We start from the raw sequence: 17,533 nt of genomic DNA, 5'->3' as shown, positions 1-17,533 counted from the left end.
GTTACCCAGCAACCCCTAGGGATCTGTCTGTCTCCACATCTTCAGCAGTAGGATTACAAGCACTGGACCATTGCACTAGACATTTTGTTTTTATGAAAGTGGCTTTGAGACCCAATAAATCACGGTCTTGATGTTTTTAGTCCCTTTTTGCAATGAGAACTCAATGGGATATCTTGGTAAGGTACCTGGCCATAGTATGTAATCAATAATATTATCTAGTAGTATTATCACAATTTTGCATCTCAAACGAATTGAACCCAGAGTTGGGACATGTTTCTAATTCTAGATAATTAGATTTTTACCATAAAGTATGTCTTTAATTAATTTCTGGAACATTTATACAAAACAGTGAGTTTTCTTATACTCTTCTATTATAATATTGTGAACTTTTATTGTGTTAGGATGATAGTAGAAAATGGTTAACCCTTCTAATATTAAAAAGGAAAGAAAGCTGGTGTGGTGGCGCACGCCTTTAATCCCAGCACTGAGGAAGCAGAGGCTGGCAGACTGCTGTGAGTTCAAGGCCAGCCTGGTCTACAAGGTGAGTCCAGGACAGCCAAGGCTACACAGAGAAACCCTGTCTCAGAAAAAATAAAAAAATAAAAAAATAAAAGGAAAGAAACTTCCAGAAACTTAAATATATACTTTTACCAACTACACAGAAACTTTCCAATGTATGGAAAATGAATTGTCTATAAGGTTAGCCTGAATAGCTCTGAGGCAGAATTTATTTATAGTCAAATTGATTGCAAACTAATCATTATAAATGAAACTCTATTTCTCCACTAAATGTGGCTTTAACTTGTAAAAGATTGGAGACTTTGGAGGAAGAGGAGGAGGAAGAGGAAGGACAGATGGAGGTGGAGAGGGAGAGAGAGAGGAGGAGGAAGGGAGGGGGATGAAGCAGGCTAGATAAAGGAATAAATTAGTCCTGAAAAATTTCTCATTCTCTCTTCAGCCTCCCCCCGCCCCCCAGTCCATCAGAAAAGCTACAGGCACTAAAATTCATTAACATTTCTATGAAGATAAATTTGAAATATTCATTTTCATTAAGTAGTCTAGTGAATGTGACAAAATCAAATTTATCTAGGGAGATCTCCAAGGCTGCTAATTTCCTTGACAATGGGCACCTACAGCAAGGGAAGCCCATGCATCATTCATGAAGTTCAATTTACTTTTCTTATTTTTTGGCATTTATAACCATGAATAGAAAGCATGCATTGTAGAGGCCATTTTTAAATTATTTTAGATCAAAATTAATAATTTGGCAGAAATAACCTAAGAATGGTTCTAAGCCTTTTGCTCTTAAGCATCACATATTTCATATTTTTCTTGTATTTGTATGTTCATGTATTCATAACATTTTCCCCATGTTCTACTTTGTTTAATACATCTGAACCACTCCAACACTAATATTACTTAGGCAGGTGCATAAAGTAATTTATTGGTGAAATAATGAAATTGAATGAACTCCAAGGGTTCTAGTTTGAGGGCTGAAAGAGACGCTGAAGGTTATAAAATCAAACTGGCCTCCTACTGTGGAATATCTTCTGCATTATTAACGGAAGGTAGCCATTTCCACTTAATTGACATGTCTCCATGGGAAAAGAAGTTTTTTTTTCCTTAGGCAGGACTTTATTTCATGAAGAGCCACTGCTTCTACTTATTTGAAATGACTTCTCTTAAATTCTAAATCTATGTTACTGAAATCCCTGAACCCTACTTGAGCCATATGTGGTCATAACTCAGGGTGTGCTAGTTAAATCCAATTAAATGCATCTGCACTGGCATCCTACTAGCTTGCTTTTAGGCAGGAACTGGACTGTATCATGTAGTAGTTAAGATATATGACCAGAGAGACTTTTGGCTGTTCCTGTGTAGTTCTTTGCCTAAATCGATAGAATGAGGAAAGCAGGCTGCTTTCTAGTGCACCGGATCTCTTCCAACTACCTAAATGTTTGAATAGAAGAAAAACACTGACATTATCTTCATTGCCTTCAAACTGGGACTTCAGTTTTGTTTCTGCCTTGTCCTCTATTGAAAACACTGGCTCTACCGAGGTCTCTCATCAGTTGGCTTTGGAGCTGAACTGCTCTGGTTGTGTTGATTCTTAGGTATTTGCATGAGGATTGGAATTGCCACTCCTTCTCCAGGTGCTGATCATCCTGCAGCTCTTGGGAGTTGCATACACAGCCCAATTCCTTATAATCAATCTCTACATCTCTATATCTGTCTTGGCTTTTCTCCCCCCTCTGTTGGCATATTTTCCTGGGGAACCTCAATTTATCACATACTTATTTATTTATTTTTTGGTTTTTAAAGGCAGGGTTTCTCTGTGTAGTCCTGGCTGTCGTGGACTAGCTTTGTGGACCAGGCTGGTCTCAAACTCAGGGTATCCACCTGCCTCTGCCTCTCAAGTGCTGAGATTAAAGATGTGTGCCACCATGCGCTGCTTTAATGTTTTTTATTTTTTGTTTTTTGCTTTAACATTTCTTATTTTTTTAATCACACACTTTTGAAGATGTGCTTTGTCCCCTGTAACATAATGCTTAAAATATTCAGAAATAGCTGTTACAGCTCTCTAAACATTTCTACTTAGATTTCTTGCTTCTTCACTCTGAATTAAGTTATCTTAATATGGCTTTAAAATTTAGGTGTCATTCTTGATACTTTTATAGACTTACTTGGGTCTGATGCCTGGACACCATGATTACTTTGAGTTTTATTTTGTTTCCAGGTGTTATTATATCACACTACATAAATAAAACTTAGCACTTCAGTTATGCAGGCCTCATATTTTCTTATATTTTACAGTATGCTAAACTAATGGACACATTTTTAATCTGTCATTTTTGTGGGTGAGAAAACAATCCTATTTTATAAAATTTATTTTATAATCAAACATGACTATTGCTTGGAATACATTGCTACAGACATTCTTTTACATACAACAGTAGTTTTATATGATTAATTGCATAGATCGTCCATTAAACTTAGTACATGAAGGCAATGCTTTTATTATATAACCCTAAGAAAACAACCAGGTGTCACTGAGAACTCTACTATTGCTTGATGACTTCATGATTGTTTATGTAGGAGATGTGTAGGATGCTATGGATTATGATAAGGCAAAATCACAGGGTTTTATGATGTTTATCACTAAAGGCATTAGAGTACTAGGCTCTCTTCTATCTTGCTCTTGGGTGACACATTTATAATTGTTTTGAAGTAGTCTTAAGGTACAACTATGAAATTATACAAAGGAAGGAATGCTGGATTATAGGTACATATCTGAGAAGTTAAAACTGTTTTTATTTTTGAAAATTAAAACAACTCAACAAAATGTATTGGAGTTACTTGTAAGATACATTATCACTACAGATTTCTTACCAGAAATTAGTCTTGGATTTAATGAATGGTCAGTGAATCATGCAATGATCCCTTTCCTCTTACTTTCTAATCAGCAAGCTGAAGAATCAATAAACTTAGAAACAAAGGAATGCTACTAAGGGCTACATTCATATCTTAGTCCTTTGGGGATGGGGAAATGCCAAAATTAGCAAAACAAACTATGCACAGTATAAACAGCAGAGATTAATATTTCAAAGGTTTGACAGCTCTGTACTGGGGGAGGTCCAAAATGAAGGCACTTGTAGATTTTAGTGTTTGGTAAGGGTCCGTTTTCTTTTTCATAGATGATATTTCTGGCTGTATCCTAATATAGTGAGTGGGAGGGGACAAGGCAACTCTCTAGGAAATATCTTTATAAAGAGAGCTCTAGTCATTAGCCCAACTTTATCATTGTATCACTCTGTTGAGTAGGTTCCAATATGAATTGAGGGAGACACAAACATTTAGAACATAGCAATGACGGTGGCAGCAGCAACAAGAACAACAACATAGACCAGAGCAATTTGAAAGAACCAGGGCTTCTTTGAATTGAAATATTCCATTCACGAGGGAGACTCTTTAAGACTCAGAAAGAAAACAAAATTTACAAGGTTTAGGAAACACGTGAATTTATAAGTCTCAGCAAAGTTTAAAACTTAAAAGATTCACAAGGACCATTCCCAAGTTTACGTAAGCCCTAATGAATGCTGAGATGTGGCACTGACCAGTTGTACTGCTTGAGAAAGGTCATACAGAAAGCTTTAGCGCTTTTGTGCCCTATGCTGTGGTGGGCCTTTCAGTGATGGCTTTGTGTCACCAAAGATTTTGTAATTTACTCCTCATATGTAAGTAACCTCAACAAACTCACTGAATCTTTATCTTGGACTTGGATGGATTTGTTTCTTTGGACTGTCATTGGTAGCCTATCTGGGGTGAATAGATGCTTGTTCACATCATCCAAAGAGGAGTCGGACAATACTCCTCCTCAGTCTTATAATAGCACTAAGAAATAGGGAGTAAGAAGGGAGTCTTTTTTTTCCAAAGGTGAATCCAAGACAGTTTTTCTGGCATATACATTTATATTGTTACACATAAATAAAATAGACTACATACATCAAGAAGAACTATGGAACAATCTGGAATTATATTAATATTACGTTCATGGTGTTTTGGCTAATTGTCATTATCAACTTAAAACATCTATCTAGACCTAAAAGCATCTTAACCCCTTATTTAGTTGTAAAACTAAACAAGTCTTCAACTCCATCAGAGACTTGTGAAGGAATAAAATTAATTACCTGAGTGTACTGGGAGTGCAGGTTATTAGCTTCCCAAATAAGAAGATGACAGAGATAATTTGCTGCCTGAACAGTCACAAAAAAACTCTACAAAGTTGGAGGATCAGCATCAACCTTCTGGCCCAATATAACTGACAGACCAACAGAACTGCCCACAAGTTGCATAGGGAAATCCAGGGATTCACTGTCCTGAATTGTGATCTACTCTGGTGTGGGCTTTTTGCTGATCTGCTCCCTTTGACTCCCACTAAGTAACCCAAAATACTTATTAGTTCAACAGGGTAGGTGCAGGTGGATTTGTCTCTTCAGTCTCTCATAGGCGTCCTTTGTGAGAAGAACAGACATTTGCTCATGTCTCTTAACCCAAAACATAGATATTGCTCAGGATATTAAAGAATAAGAGTATGTGGGCAAGGACACAGGTTTTAGACTTGAAATTCGTTTCTACTTCTCTGAATGTCCTAAGAGGAGACACTCTCCACTCAAAGGGAAAAGGAGAGATTAAAGATTTTCCTTAATGTGGCAAGTGGGAAAAACCATCCAAGTAATTCTCCATGATTTTTATCCAAAGACATATTTGTATCTCAAGGCTTGTGGCTATACAACCTTTGTATGATAGCTTTATTGATTCAATTCCAAATCCTCTTTATACTAAATTCTTTGAATGATTTTTCTATATGCCATTGCTTCATTTTATGGAATCCTGAGGCTATAAAACTATTACTCTGCTCCAAGTTCAACTAAATTTTCAGTTTAACAAGGCTTTATGGCCTTTGCAATTTTAGTTGATTAAATGGCATTAAAAATAAGGAAAATGTCTTTAATTTGTCTCAAAGGACCTAACCAAGGAAAACATTTCCCCAGTCTTAATGGGATGCACATGCAAACTAGTAAATTCTAAAATGTAGGCAATGTTTCCACTTGGTTGGTCACAAAGAAGTTTGGCTCAGTCTAATATTGAACAATGCCTACTTTATCATTCTAATAATTTAATTGACATTAAACCCATTAAAGCTGAGCTGTAGTCCAACACATTGTCAATTGAGCAATGGGCTGTTTCATAAAACGACAAATTTGCTTATGGAGAGTTATAAAGTATAAAAAGATAACCAGTTTGTTTTGTATTTAGGTAGAAGAAAAGTACAACAAGCAAAAGCCAGCAAGTAAATATGGACTCCCTATTTTTGGCATATTTTCCTGGACCACATGATAGTTTTATTCTTAAGATTTTATATTTCTTTACATCGCTTACTCAATTGTTAAGATAAAAAATGTTTTAAACACAATGTAGAGCTATGCAGCGCTGAGACTTCTAGGTGAGTAGATGCATGTGTCTTCAGTAGAATGAGGGCTGCTCAGTTTGCAGATTCTACAAGACATCCTCCCTTTTGGCTATAAGTTCTTGGCACTTTACCTAGAAGCCAAATTCTTCTTCAGCTTCTAGGATGCATGCTGACCTTTAGCAGAGATGATACTGGGATGTCTAGATCTGTCCTGTCTTTGTTTCATGTAGGATCCCTGGCCTTGCTGAAAGCAGCTGTTACACCGGTCATGGAGCCTCTGCTGCCTTCCTCACCTGTCTGTTGCAGAGGGCTGTAGTGGAGTAGATCTGGCCGTGACTCCCCATGCCTCCATAAGCCTTGTATTGGTTGCTTTAGGTCTCTGAATCCCAAATACTGTAGCTCTCAGATGTTGTCTCAATGCTTTTATTAGGGAGAAGTCACCTGATATTGTGTTGTTAGTTTCACACATGGAAGGCAATGATCTATAGTTCTTGTTTAGTTTGTAATTTCTACCATGTTCCTGCCTCCATAGATTCCTTTAGGCAATAGTCAGTTTCTGCCTTATTTATTGTTTTGGTCATTATCATTACAATCAATTTGATTGAAAGGTTACATATTTTCTAGAATAATAAAGAAATTTGCTATCTTAAGAAAAATTGTCAATCTACATAGCAGAAAAACTCACTATACATTGTAAGAACTATGAATTTGAGCAGAATATGTCGGTACTTCTTAATATAGTTAATTAAAATTCTTTGAAAAATTCGTTGCTCTTTAACTGAAGAAAGAAAGTCAAGGGTCTTAGAATTTTAAGACAATTTCAGATCACAAAGCTTTCTAAAAGAAGGCAGAGTTTAAGAAAATCACAAAATCAGTGGACAAATAGTCAAAGGTGAATGGTAACCCATATCTGTCATCAGGCCATCAATTATTCTTCTATTTCTACTCCAGTTTCAAAGGTAATAATTTACTTGTTGAACAAAAGTTGTTTTATTTATTAACTACTATCAGCCATTAATAAATTATCATGTTTCCCAACCAAAAAAAGCCCAGGGCCAGATGGTTTCAGTGCAGAATTCTACCAGACCTTCAAGGGCGAGCTAATACCGATACTCTTCAAGCGACTCCAAAAGATAGAAATGGATGGAACATTACCAAATTCATTCTATGAGGCCATCGTCTCATTGATACCTAAATCTCACAAAGACTCAACCAAGGAGGAGAATTTCAGACCAATTTCTCTTATGAACATCGATGCAAAAATACTAAATAAAATACTTGCAAAATGAATACACAAACACAGCAAAGGTATCATTCATCATGACCAAGTAGGCTTCATTCCAGGCATGCAGGGATGGTTTAATATATGGAAATCCATCTATGTAATCCACCATATAAACAAACTGAAAATAAAAACCCACATGATCATCTCTTTATGTGCAGAGAAAGCATTTGATAAAATCCAACACCCATTCATGTTTAAAGTTTTAGAGAGATTGGGGATACAAGGCACTTTCCTCAACATAATAAAGACTATATACAGCAAGCCAATAGCCAAAATCAAAGTAAATGGTGAGATACTCAAGGAAATTCCTCTAAAATCGGGAACAAGGCAAGGCTGCCCACTCTCCCCATATCTCTTCAATATAGTACTCGAAGTTCTAGCCAGAGCAATAAGACACCAAAAGGAGATCAAGGGTATCCAATGGGAAAGGAGGAAGTCAAATTATTTCTATTTGCAGATGATATGATAGTGTACATAAGTGACCCTCAAAATTCCACCAGAGAACTCCTACAGCTGATAAACACCTTCAGCAAATTGGCTGGATACAAAATTGACTCAAAAAAGTCTGTAGCCTTCCTATACACAAATGACAAGCTTGCAGAGGAAGAAATTAGGAAAACCACACCCTTCACACTAGCCACAAGCAATATAAAATATCTAGGAGTTACCCTAACTAAGCAAGTGAAGGACTTGTTTGAAAAAAATTTCAAAACTCTGAAGAAAGAGATTGAAGATGACCTGAAAAGATGGCATGATCTTCCTTGCTCATGGATCAGGAGAATTAACATAGTAAAAATGGCCATCCTACCAAAAGCAATCTACAGATTGAATGCAATTCCTATCAAAATACCTACACAATTTTTTAAAGACATTGAAAGTTCAATTCTGAACTTCATATGGAAAAACAAAAAACCCAGAATAGCTGAAACAATCTTGTACAATAAAAGGTGCTCCAGAGGAATCTCCATACCTGATTTCAAACTGTACTATAAAGCAATAGTAATTAAAACAGCCTGGTAATGGCACAGCAACAGGCTGGTTGATCAGTGGAATCGAATCGAAGATCCAGATATGAATCCACACACATATGGTCACTTGATTTTTGACAAAGAAGCCAAATCCATTCAATGGGAAAAAGATAGCATCTTCAACAAATGGTGCTGGTCTAACTGGAGGTCTATGTGTAAAAAAATGCAACTGGATCCATATTTGTTACCTTGCACAAAACTCAAATCCAAGTGGATCAAAGACCTCAACATAAAACCAGAGACACTAAGTCACTTAGAGGAAAAAGTGGGGAAGAGCCTGGAACATATTGGCACAGGAGACAACTTCCTGAACAGAACACCAACGGCCCAGGCCTTAATGTCAACCATTAATAAATGGGACCTCATGAGGCTGAGAAGCTTCTGTAAAGCAGGAGACACTGTCAAGAGAACAAAGCGACAGCCTACAGACTGGGAAAAAATCTTCACCAACCCTACATCTGACAAAGGACTAATATCCAAAATATATAAAGAACTCAAGAAATTAAACACCACCAAACCAAATAACCCCATTGAGAAATGGGGCTTGGAACTAAACAGAGAATTCTCAACAGAGGAATATCAAATGGCTGAGAAACACTTACAGAAATGCTCAACCTCCTTAGTCATCAGGGAAATGCAAATCAAAACAACTCTGAGATTCCATCTTACACCCATCAGAATGGCTAAGATCAAAAATTCAAGCGACACCACATGCTGGCGAGGATGTGAGGAGAGAGGAACACTCCTTCATTGCTGGGGGAAATGCAAACTAGTACAGCCACTTTGGAAATCTATTTGGTGCTGTCTCAGAAAACTGAGAATAGGGCTTCCTTAAGACCCAGCGATTCCACTCCTTGGAATATACCCAGAAGATGCTCCAGCACACAACAAGAAAATTTGCTCAACCATGTTCATAGCAGCCTTATTCATAATAGCCAGAACATGGAAACAGCCTAAGTGTCCATCAGTAGAAGAATGGATAAAGAAACTGTGGTACATATACACTATGGAATACTACTCAGCTATTAAAAACAAGGAATTCTCAATATTTGTGGATAAATGGATTGAGTTAGAAATGATCATAATGAGTGAGTTAACCCAGAAGCAGAAAGACTCAAATGGTATATACTCACTTATATCTGCATACTAGCCCAAGGGGCATGTCCCACGAAAGCCTTCACTTACCAGGAAACTAGGACAGAGGGGAGGACATCCTATTGGGACTCTAGATGAGAGAAGCATGGGAGAATAGCAAAGTAGAAGGATCCAGAGGGTCCTAGAAAACTACAAGTAGAACATTATGATAGACAGATTTGGGCCCAGGGGTCCTGCTCAAACTAAAGCACCAGCCAAGGACAATATAGGCGGTAAACTTTGAACCTCTACCCAGGTCTAGCCAATGGTCAGAACATTCTCCACAGTTGAGTGGAGAGTGGGATATGACTTTCTCATGTACTCTGGTGCCTCACATTTGACCATGTCCCCTGGAGGGGGAGACCTGGTGGCACTCAGAGGAAGGACAGCAGGTTACCAAGAAGAGACTTGATACCCTAGAGCATATACAGAGGGAGGTAATCTCCCTCAGGAACAGTCATAGGGGAGGGGAAGAATGGGAAAATGAGGGGGAGGGAAGAATGGGAGGATACAAGGGATGGGATAAACATTGAGATGTAACAAGAATAAATAATAAAAAAAATTAAAAAAAAAAAGAAAAAAATGAGGAAAAAAATTATCATGTTTATATTTCTAATTTGGTGATTTTTGGCATGTAAATCAAGTCACCATTAAAACTTTCACAAACATTTTCTTTTAACATTTACTACATTTTTATGATATTTAAAATGAAAATATTAGTTGAAGAACATTTCTGAATTTTCTTATTCATTCCATTGGTAATAGGATGACAGTGATCTAAATTTAGTGCTCTCTCTATAGGAACAGTTTTATTTCTATATAATGAGACCCGAAAGTTGATGTAACTGCCCAATAGCACAATAGAGAAACACATTTATTCTTCATTAATACTAAAGTCAGCTGGAAGTTTTTAAAATTTCTCTTTCCTTCTTGACATTTAGCTTTAGAAAGTATTTTAGACACCATAATACAAATCTGTTGATCTTTCACATTTCAATAAGTGATGGAGTTAACTCCTGAATATTTTTGTGACTCTCAAAACTAATAAGTGGTCTCTGCTATTCCCAATGAATAGGCTCAAACGCCTGCAGGTTGAAGGCTGAGAGACAGTGGTAAGAGAGTATCTTGTTAGGTTAGATCTTGGTAATTAAAATGTTCATGTTATTAAGAAACAATTAATGTAAGACAATCTTATATTACAGACCACAATCAGCTCATGGCTGTGAAAAAATATTAACTCTCTGACCTAAAGCACATGCCTACTGCAGTATCATTTATATATTTTTCATTAGTAAAAACGCACCATTAACACAGTGCTCTATCACAGTGTTTTTCTAAAAGACCATTTACAATCCTTCAGGTTAACTGAAGAGTAAATTTTTTTTATTCACCTAATGAAGCTTGGATACTAGAAGATTATGAGAGAAGATGAAGAAAGCATGAATTTATAAATTTATGAATTAAAATAAGCAGACTTTCCTTAATTGGCCAAAGAGATAATGTCACTGAAATCACCCTTGAACCTCCAATATTAGGAAAAATGCCACGAACTATGAACCCTTTGAAATGGTGGCAGCTAAAGATATCCCAGTGCCAATTAACTCAGAGAAAGGTTGAATTTAATTGGCCCAAGTAAACATTCCTCTTTCTCATCCCCTTTGCAAGTAACTCACAACTCTCAATCTCCAGGGTGCAGTTTTGTTCATCCAGAGGGTATCTTCGAAGATCCATCATGCATGCTGCAGTGGTTGTGATCCTTCAGGGCGAGAGAAGAGAAAGACATAGTATAATTAGGAACCTTTCATGGACACACAGAGACCACACAAACAAGTTAAATTACAATTTTTAAGGAATGAAATTTGATTTCCAAGCTTCCTAACCCCAAATGTTTACTAGGTGGCCAAAAATTGAAAATCTCCTAAGAGACTACTATAAGCAATTAAACAGTAGTAGAGTAGATAACTTAGGTAAAGAGAGAGAAATGGATAAATTACTAGAAAGCTGCAACCTCACAATAAATAAAAAGTCTGAACATAGCAATGACTTAGAGGTTAAATTAGTATTTAACACATTAACAAAAAAGAACCAGGATCATATGACTTCATGGGTGAATTTTCCAAGCATTCAAAGAGAAATTGGTGCTCACTCTTCTCAGTCTATTTAAAAAATTATGAGCACATGCCAGAACACACTTTATGAGGTATTCACCCCTCAACTGCTAAACCACTCAAAGGCAATAGAGAAGAAAAGAAAATTTAGGGCAGTATTCCTCATGAATATTTAATATAACTCCCGTGTTAAACCAATTTAACAGCCCATTAAAAGAATTAGATGGTGTAGTATGGAATATAATATAATTATACTAATGTGTAAATGTTTAAAAAATACTTAACCAGTACAATCTAACACTAAGATATATTCTGAAGTCAGTGAGAGAGAAGTCAAAGATAAGGTTAGTTAACATACTGCACCATAGTACCATGAGGAAGCCCACATGATTATTTCAGCAGATTCAGAGAAATCAAAATCTCTACGTCTAAGGTCTGGAACAAAGCAAAGATTCCAATATATATATTTTTTTACTTCTATTGAATATAGAATTGCAGTCCTGGCCTCAAATCAGAAGGGAATCAATGACATTATGTCTGTTGTAGACTTCCTGATTGTATAGATAGAAAGCAGTGAAGAGTTCATAAAAAAGAGCTATCGGAACTGGCATCTGGACCATGTGAACTGATAGGATACGACAAGTATTTGGAAAACAAGCACTGTTATTTGTATAATACACCAACCCAGAAATCTCTGAAAAGCAATCCCATTTACTGAAGCAACAACAATATACTTAGGATTTGAGTTAGCCAGGGAGGAGACAGACCCGTATGCTGAAAATGGTAAAACCTTCATGAAGGAAAGTTGAAAAGACAAATAAGTGGAGAGATGAACGATGCTCTTCTGTCAGAATTAGTGTCCTCAAAATGTATGACAAAGTATTCTCTCAGATCAATGCTAATAACTGCCAAAACGCCAATGATATCATTTTGAAAAAATTTATTGTAGTAAAATATGCATGCAATTAAGCTTACTCTTTTAGGCAATAATTTTGTTTTATGTTTTACAAAAATAGAAGAAGTAATTCTAAAATTCATATGGAAACATAAAAGGCCAGTAGCTGACCAAGGAAACATTGAGCAGGAAGAACACAATTGTGTCATACAGTAAGACAAACAATGGGTAATCATTTACTTTTCTTTTTCTCTTTAATAGTAGCTCCACATGTGTTTAATGCTACTTCTTTGTAGTTTTGATTTAATTACTCTTAGAATTACTGGGCACTTCTGCTCATGTCTGTTGACTCAAAAAAATTTTTTTAAATTTGGAGTCTTTGTTCTGTTTACAATAGAGATACTTATACTTTTGTTGGGATTGCTCCTTGTACGTTTTGGGCATTAACCATTTAAGAAATACACAGATTACATACATTACAAGCTGGTTATTTTCCTTGATATATAAAAATTTTTAGTTTGCTCTAATCCCAACTGTCTGATTTTGCTTTTGTTGTCCAGGACTTCTGTTTCATGGCTACTAAGTTCTTACCAAGCCTCGTGCCAAGATTTCCCCTTGTGATTTGTTGGCACTTTACTTTTTATGTTTGATTCTTTGATGATCTTTGGTTGATTTTATATGTTGTGAGGTAGATATCAAATTTTCTGGAGCATTTTGAATGTAGATGTACAGTATTTAAAACAAAATTTGTTGAAGAGATCATCTTTTCTATTTGTTGTTGGTGTCTTTGTTGATGATCAGTTGAGTGTAGATATGCCTTTATATCTGGGTTCTCTGGTCCTACTCACTTTTGTTTATTATAAAATTGTATTATAATTTGATGTTATAAAATATGTACCTTTTACTTTGAGTTCAACATTTATTGATTATGGCTAGCTTTTTGTTATGCCTAGATTTTGAAAGTCTTTATTATGAAAATGTATTGAGCTTTTCCTGCATCTTTTATGAAGATCATATAGGTTTTGTCCTTCATCCTACTGTGGGCTTATCTTACATTTCAATTTCTATATGTTCAACAACTTTCTTATTCTTGAAATAAATGCTACTTGTTCCTAGTGAAGGGTTCATTTAGTACGTTGTTGAATTTAGTTTGCCAGCATTCCATTATATTCATTATTAATGTAATTAATTAATCATACACAATAGTTACATGACAAAGACATCACAGTAAAGCTGTCACAAACTTTGTAGTTTTGGTTGACTCTTAGTGTTAGCTCACTAATGCTGTGAGCTTGGGGTAGCTAAATAAGCTCCATTAGGCTTAGTGACCTCATAAATCAATGAACCTACTAACCAGGACTACTGTGTGGATAGAAAAGATCTACTGTGTGTGTAATTATTCTTCCAGTATTCTGTATTCTGTACTTAACAGATATCCCTTATATATAAGTTGCTCTTACAGCTGTTATGTGTCATGCCACTTCTCATAGTCTCTAACATCTTAACAATGTCTACATCAGTATCTGCTGAATTTTGAATGGGAGGAAGGAAGTTTTACTATGCAACAAATATCACCCATTCCTACCCCCTCCCCCAATGCCACCCAATACAACAGCAGCAACAAAACCAGCCTTTTATGCCTTATGGTGTCTCACAGACCCTACTTGGACTGTCAGATTAATTTCCCAAACCCTGACCCATTCACACTTAAAAGGTTTTGTGTACTGAGTGAGGAAACAGTGTCCTGGAGTCCAAGCTTAAGCACACTTACAGGCTCCAGTGACCTTAGGAATTGGTGGTAAATTCTAGGACCCCAACTCTAGATGTCCTACCTGGACTTCCATCATCCCTTGATTTTCTGTTGGGCTGTTTTCCTGGAATATAGAGTCTGAGAGTAAATCAAAATCAAACGGCTACTTTACTCTTCATAGTCACGTGATATCACTTTGGAAAATACTTTCTTAAAGACACAGGCCTATATAAAGTGTAAGTTTGAAAGACAGATTTAACTGTAAGTTTCTTTTATGTTATACCTTTGTAGATATGTGCTGGTTAGTGTTTTCCATTTTTTTCATTTTTGTCAATGTGACACAAGCTAAAGTCATCTGTGAAGAGGGAAGCTCAACTGAGAAAATGCCTTCATCCAATTTGCCTGTGGGCAAGTCTTTGTGACATTTTCTTGACTAGTGACTAATATGGCGGGTGTCTGGCTCACTAAGGGTGGTGTGACTGCTGGGCAGGTAGTCCTGGGTTGTATAAAAAAGCAAGCTGAACAAACCACAGGGAGCAGTGCAGAGTTGATTGCGTCCATCTTTTCTGCTTCAGGTTCTGCTTCTCTGCTCTCCTGACTCCATGTTCCTGCACTACCTGAGTTTATGCCATTGAGTTGGGTTGCTTAATAACTCATGGTTATAGTCTTTATCACAACAATGGAAAGTAAACCGGAGAAATGACTGTATATGGACATTTCTTTGCAAATTGTTTTAGCAAGGGGAAGTCTCTGCTACAGTAGTTCATATCACAAAGTTTCTATATTAGTAAATAATAAGTCTGTCTTAAGAAAAAGTGACTTTACTCTTAACAATTCATTTGTGTGGAAATGACATAATTTACCTTCTTTTTTATTTTTAAATTTATTCACTTTACATCCTGATCATAACCTCCTTCTTTTTAATCTCCTCCTAGTCCCATCCTCCTTCCCTTCTCCCCCTCCCTTTCTCCCCTATTCCTCAGAAAAGGAGAGCTCCTCTACCCACTCACACCACCTCATCTCTGATACGGACTTTGTTGCCTACTTTTTTGATGCTTTCTTAATCTTCCACAGGTGGGCATTTATGTTGCTTCCTATTGTTTAGTTTTGTAAATGAAGATGTTCTGGATTTACTATAACACAACAGTACACACACATGTATGCTACATGTGGTACAATAGGGTACTAGATATGGATATATATCTCAGTGTATAATTAGCTATTATAACATAAAGCACAGATATGTATTCCAACATTACATATTCATTTACATATATATGCACACATAACATACGGGTGTGTCTCATTTAACATTATGGCACATTCTGGAAATTCCATTGTTTATGATGCACGAACATTATAGAACATGATTCCACAAAGCTGGGTAGTGTAGGTTTATTTATTGGGATAACCCCTTGGTGTAGCTGAGAGGGTGAGAAGCACAAACTACATAAAACCACCAGCAATGTAACATATTTTGTTTTACAGTAAACTTACATTTTTAAGTTAAAGGAGACTCTTTTAAAGTGATAACGGGTAGTATTATAAGTGCACAAACAAAGAGCACAGCCATGTAATGACTGCACTTTCATGACCATCAGCAGAGTAGGCTTGTTTATAGCTGCATGTCTATAAAACAGTGAGAAACTCACTGTGATGGTGTGCTATGATGTAAACACAGGGTTACCACTAGGCGTAGAAGGTTTCTGTCTTGTTATAATATTAGGGGGCCACCATAATATGTGGGGTGATTACTGATCCAAAATTCATTGTGGTGCATAGTTTAGACAAACTGTACATACATATAAAATGTGGATCCTCTGAAAAAAAAAATACAAAATGAGATACTATAGGCAACATCAATAAAACTATATTGTATTCATGTAAAGTCACTTCCTAAGCAAAAATATCCTGTCTGTTTTAATGAACATATACATCAGAGTGTACATTATTGATAGCGAAGTAAGTTGTTCTAGGACTATAGGTGCTTTCTACAAGCCAATGTTAGTTAATCCCTAGTCCTTTGCTAATTCTTCTTGGCTCTCCTTAGGAAGGTGAAAGTTCATCTGGACACTTGGAGCCTTCTTACCCAGAACATGAGCCAATTTAATTCAGATTTACCACATAAGGGATTTTATTATATTTCAGCATTCTTCCTGCTTCCATGACCATACGGGTTATTTAATTTAAACTCATCATTATCAATATGGCATGCTATCTTTAGTTTTCTGAACATACAGTTTTACAACACAACTATTGCAGAATGAATATCATTTTAATACCTTGAGTTAAGTTGCACAATCTATACTAAAACATGTGTTAAAGTCACCCTGTCTGCTGGAGACTTTGACTTATGATAAAAGACTGAAGATCTGCACCCATGAGCATGCACTGGGAATTCCCCATATTCTTCCTATTCCCCAGAACTCAGAAGTGACATCTCTTCTCAGGAAGGTCTTTGTTCCACCAGGGACATTTGGCAATGTCTTCAGACATTATTGATTATTACATTGACACTGGACTTTGATACTAGAATCGAGCTTAATGGAGGCCAGAGTTGCTGCTAAGCATCCCACAGTGACAAGAGAGTCTTCCAGAACACCAACTGTCAACTGTTCAACACTACCATCGTTGAGGCTAAGAACATCTGTGACAGAGTGCTTTTGAACATTTTTCCTCTGATGAAACCTTTAATAAAATGAAATCTCATAGGAAACCCCAACCTATACAGTATAAGTTTGTATTAAATCACTTCATAATCTTAATGTGATTAAGATATATATATGTATATGTATACATATATATTTAAGGAGAACACACATTTGAAAGCAAGGACAATATATGATGAAGGTTTGGATCCTTAATCTCTCTCCCTTAATACCAATTTATTTTGTTGTGTTTTAAAATTATTTTAGTTTTTGAAATTTAATATGATTGCATAATTTACCTTCCTTTCCTCCCTCTAACCCCTCCATATGCCCCTCCTTGCACCCTTTAAAATCCATGGCTTCCAGTTAACCCCGGCCCATGGGGGATTGTGAAGACTGAAGCACCAACCAAGGACCATGCATGGACTGGACCTAAGCCCCTACACATATGTACCTGGTGGGCAGCTTGGTCTTCATCATGTGGGTCCCTCAGAAAGGGGAGCAGGGGCTGTCTCTGACATGGACTCAGTTGCCTACTTTTTGATCACTTCCCCCTGGCTGGGCTGCTTTGCTAGGCCACTGAGGAAGAAGATGTGCTCAGTCCTGATGTAACTTGATGTTCTAGGGTGAGTTGAGGGTGGGGGCTCTGCTTTTCTGAGGGATAGGGAAAGGGAATTAGGGAGAAGAAGGAGGGAGCATGGGAGAAGGAGAAGA

At 36.7% G+C, this 17,533-nt stretch overlaps 1 protein-coding gene across 1 annotated transcript in view; it reads right to left on the bottom strand.

Moving 5' to 3' along the window:
- The window catches only part of Gabrb1 (gamma-aminobutyric acid type A receptor subunit beta1), a 444,703-nt gene that overhangs the window by 97,243 nt on the left and 329,927 nt on the right, over window positions 1-17,533 (bottom strand). The window contains exon 5 of the mRNA XM_051165291.1: window positions 11,092-11,174. Within this exon, the coding sequence (XP_051021248.1) occupies window positions 11,092-11,174 (83 nt within the window). The remainder of the gene's footprint in view (window positions 1-11,091; window positions 11,175-17,533) is intronic.

Source organism: Acomys russatus, chromosome 22 (assembly GCF_903995435.1).
Source record: "Acomys russatus chromosome 22, mAcoRus1.1, whole genome shotgun sequence".
Lineage (NCBI taxonomy): Eukaryota > Metazoa > Chordata > Mammalia > Rodentia > Muridae > Acomys > Acomys russatus.
The sequence above is the reverse complement of the archived record's forward strand: the minus strand, read 5'-3'. Positions and strand labels throughout refer to the sequence as shown.